The following is a 4,377-nucleotide window of genomic DNA, read 5'->3' on the forward strand; positions in this document are numbered from 1 at the left end:
AGCCAAGTCCATCACAGTTGATCATCACACAATCTTGTTATTGTTGTGTACAGTGTTCTCCTGGTTCTATTCCACTTAGCATCAGTTCATATCTTTCCAAGCTTTTCTGAAATCAGTATGCTCATTTCTTTTTTTTTTTTTTAGTATGCTCATTTCTTATAGAATATTCTGTTACATTCATATACCAAAACTTATTCAGCCATTCCACAACTGATGAGCATCCACTCAATTTCCAGTTCCATGCCACTACAGAAAGAATTGCTACAAACATTATTGTATCCAATTAGCAAAGGCTTTCCTTTTTTTTGGGGTGGGGGGAGATTAAGGCTTTACAAGCAAAACAGAGAAATTCATATTTTATCCTAGAGGCAAGGGGTACTAGAGTTTGTTGAGTAACCTAATCAGATCTGTGCTTAAAGAAAATTATTTTGTAGGTTCTGTGGAGGATGAATTGAATAGGGGAAGAGACCAGGGAGATCAATTAGGAGGCCTTTTCCAGATTGTAGAGTAGAAAAGATCGTTTGTAGGATTCGAAATATGTTGCCCAGGTGGAAAACACAAGGTTTGACACGTGATTGACTTTGAATTCAAAACCAGTTTTCTGTCTTCAAACTCAGTTCTCTTTTTATCTCTACACTACTAGGCCCGTCCTCTGTGGGTAATGAGAGAAAAGCTCTTAGCAATCCTTAAAGTGCTATAGAAATGACAATTATGATTAGGCTGCAGGAGTAGGCATGTGTGAGCGTGTCTCCCTAACCTCGGGCCGCTCCCCCTCAAATGAAATGTTGTCCCCATTATTTCTTGATGTCGCCTAGGTCCTCATTTGAAAACAGTGAAGAAAACCTGATACCTTGTCCAGTCCCGGCAGTGAGAGAATGTTATTTTCGCACGCTTCCCATTTTTGCCACAGATTTGGGGTGGACGGGGCAGAGTGCTCCTTCCACTGAATACTTAGAAGCCTAGGGCTGGGGAAGAGGTAGGCAGTTCTCCTCGAAGGATGGGGCTTGACGCCCTGTGAAAAGTTCCAGTCCTGGTTCCCTTCCCCCCCGCCTCCCTCGTCTCCCCCCCCATCCCCCGATCCAAGAGCTCCAGCCCCCCCACTTTCATTCTCTCCTGTCAGTTACTAGGAGGGGAAAGATTTGGTGTTGGGCTTCCCACCCCGGAGCCCGGGGCAAGCAATTCTCATTTCCCCTCTAGCCAAAATGAGCGCGCCTAGGCTGTTTCTTGGTCAGCGGAAGGTAATGAGTATTTGTGGGATGTTAGATGGAGCCTCAGTTCTTGCATGTTGGCCGTCTATAGTTCTGAGCTCTCGATTCTCAGCCTGCAGACTCGGGGAAACTGCTGGACTCAGGTTTATCTGCTCTGGGGGAGGGGGCGGGGTGAAGAATGCAAGCCCACGGAAGGCGTGGGAGGAAAGGGTGGAGTGCCGGCCTCCAGGTTAAGTTACGACTTAAGTGCTCGGGCGGAGGGACCCAACGTGGGGACATTTTGAGTGTTGTCGCCCCAAGGGGGCCCTGCAAAAGCCGGTTGGGGGCAAGGGGAGAGGACGCAGGAAAAGGGCAGGATCACAGCGCCATTGTGTCCCCAAACTCTCCTTTCCCCTCCCGAAAGGGAAATAGTGCCCACAGCAAGCTGGCGCATTGCCGCAGCTGCTGAAACATGCTATGGCGGGAGGATTCGAAGGGGGAGGGGTGGATTTGTAGGCAGTGGGGCCTTATCTCTCGGTTCTGTATCTTATTACCTGTAAGATCTGGGACAAGTCACTTAATCATCGAGAGGCCGCTTCATTTAAAAAGCAATAAGGTCGTGGGTCATACGTTTCTTAAAAAAAAACTGACAGAAACAATTGGGGGAAGGATCAAAGGAAGGGGAAGACGTGAGATGGCAGACGGAACGAGAACTCCCTCCCCCGCTTTTTCCCCGGGGACTTTGTTTTCACGCCTAGTGCATCCTTCTCCGGGAGTGGAGGTGCATGAAGCTCACATGCCCCGGGACGGTGAAAGCTAGGGAAGAAGGGAGGGAGGGAGGAAGAGAAGAAGGGAAGGCGGGAGAAAGAAGGGAGACAGAAGAGGTGGGAGGGCCCATCCGTGACCCCGCCTCTCAGCCAATGAGGAGGCAGTGGCTGCCTCTAAGTGGCGGCAGGGCGCAGGGGGTGGAGACTCGCCGAGGCGGAGGAAAGACTAGGTTGGATTGTGGGGGCCGCGGCGCCAGGAGCAACCTTGATAGCGGCGGCGGCGGTAGGCGACGGCAACAGCAACAGCAACAGCAACAGTAGCGGCAGCGGCAGGATCGGGCAGGCTGTGTCTGGGGCTCCCGACACCCTCCACCGAACCCTGGCGAGGGGGGGAGGGAGGGAGGCAGGAGGGGCGGGGGTCCGCAGCACTGCCGCAACCGCCGCCTCCCCCTACCCCCACCCCCAATTCCGCCCCCGCCCTTGGCTGGAGCTCTGCCTGCCCAGGGCTGTAGCTCGCTAGACTTAAGAGATCGACAGCAGCTGCGGCTGCGGCTGCGGCTGCGCGGCCTGTGCGGAGCGAGTGCCGCCACTCTTCGGGAGCCCGGAGCCCGGAGTCCAAAGCCCGGAGTCCAAAGCCCAGCGCCTGGGCTGGTGCTTGTCAGTGCGGTGGGGATTGCGGAGTCTAGTGGTGGCGGCGGCCGAGGACCCGGAAGCCTGCCGAGATGATGCCGGTGGGTGAGAGGAAGAGGAGACGGATGTGCACGAGTTTGTGCGCGCGCGTGTGATGTGTGTCTCTGTGTGTCTCTTGTGTGTTTGTGTGCGTATGTGCGCGTGGCCGGCGGGGGAGGTTGCTCTGGCCCCAGTGGGGTGTGTGTGCGCGCACGTGTGCGCCGTGTCACGCTTCTCATCTCTCCGCGCTGTCTCTGGCTGCGTGTGTGTGTGTGTGTGTGTGTGTCCCCGTCTGTGTCCGTCCCTGTCTCCTGGAGGGAAACCCGGCCCAGGTGGTGAGCGGCGGGGGAGGAAGCCAGGTTTCTCCCGTTCCATCGATATGTATGTGGCCGGGAAGGAAGTCTGGCTCCTACCGCACGGCATGGCCTGTGTGCCCCTGCGGAAAAAGGGTCAGGGTCTTTTCCTTCCTCTCCGCATGTATAGACACCCCTCCTCCCATCCCTTTTCCCAAGGCTGGTAGGGGCAGAATTGGGTAAAAAGTGTCGAGTCCGATTGTCATTTGGAGGAGAAGGCAGGTGTGTGGGTGTCTAGGCCAGGTGTCGTACACTCTGCCCTCACTGAAAAGCTGTTGCAATAGTCTGTTAGTTCGATCCAGGCCTTATCGGGGGTCCAGAAGGAAGACCGGGAAAATAACCCTCAATTACTTTCCACCCCCACTCCTCTTCCCTTCAAGAAAACCCATCCACAAAAACAACTATCAAAAAGCTAGGGAATTGTAAGTCTTAAGGAAGGTTGGTGTAAGCAGGTAATTAAATGAAACCTTCAGAATTCCACTGTAGTAGTAAGGTGGCTTATAATTAAAAGTCTTAAACTGAACAGAACTAAACAGAAAACCAAACAAATTTTTTTAAGGGGTAAATGTGTTTATCTTTTGGAGAAAGTCCAGTTTAAGTTCCATCTTCCTAAGTATCTTTTTTAATGGGCTCAATTTTATTTCATTATTATTATTGACACTTCTTATCCCTTATAGGATTACCCATTTAGGGCAACCTGAATTTGGTACAGAAAATTCAATGTATTCTTATAGATAATATTAGGAGTATGTGTCAGCTCTGTCCCAAAGTGCAGATAAGTTAAATTCATAATTTCTTTTGGTGTGTAGATCATTGGGAGACTTTACTTCTCATTTTCCTTGTTTATTTAGGCTCAATTTAAAAAAGTTTTTAGAGAAAAGTCAAGATGAAAATATAGTTATTATCCTTGATTATTCTGGAAATTAGTTGGAAGAGAATCTTGTAAATTGATAAGATTGTAGTATTTGGATTAACTGAATTTCTGTTGTCTAGGGTAACTTTTTCTTTAGTTAATTCAAATTTGGTGGTTTCTTCTTTTTTTATTCCTATACTTTTAGTCCAGGTTTTTCTGGTTAAGCTTTGTAATTACTTTGAAATTTTGTCATCTTCAGTGATTAATTTATTGAATTGATTTAGACTAACATTTAAAGTTGTTTTCTCCCAAGAAGTTGGAGGCTATATTTTGTAAAAAATTACCATTTGAGATGATTTCATCTGATCCTTAAACCCTGTGAGCTAAGTGCTACAAATGTTTTCTCCATTTTTACAGCTGAAGAGAAATAGGCTGAAAGAGGTTCTGATTTGCCTAGTGTCATTTAGTGACCAAATAGGGGTTGAATTCTGGTCTCCTGAATTCACATCCAGAACTTTATCTATTATGCCTAAAACTTACTCTCTGGT

General features: G+C 49.0%; 1 protein-coding gene across 2 annotated transcripts in view; it reads left to right on the plus strand.

The window, feature by feature from the left end:
• The first annotated feature begins 1,128 nt into the window (after window positions 1-1,128).
• The window catches only part of PPP1R13B (protein phosphatase 1 regulatory subunit 13B), a 119,701-nt gene continuing 116,452 nt past the window's right edge, over window positions 1,129-4,377 (plus strand). For both annotated transcript variants that reach the window (XM_051978279.1, XM_051978280.1), the window contains exon 1: window positions 1,129-2,685. In XM_051978279.1, coding sequence (XP_051834239.1) covers window positions 2,677-2,685 — 9 coding nt within the window. In that variant the 5' untranslated portion in view covers window positions 1,129-2,676. The remainder of the gene's footprint in view (window positions 2,686-4,377) is intronic.

Source organism: Antechinus flavipes, chromosome 2 (assembly GCF_016432865.1).
Source record: "Antechinus flavipes isolate AdamAnt ecotype Samford, QLD, Australia chromosome 2, AdamAnt_v2, whole genome shotgun sequence".
Classification (NCBI taxonomy): Eukaryota; Metazoa; Chordata; class Mammalia; order Dasyuromorphia; family Dasyuridae; genus Antechinus; species Antechinus flavipes.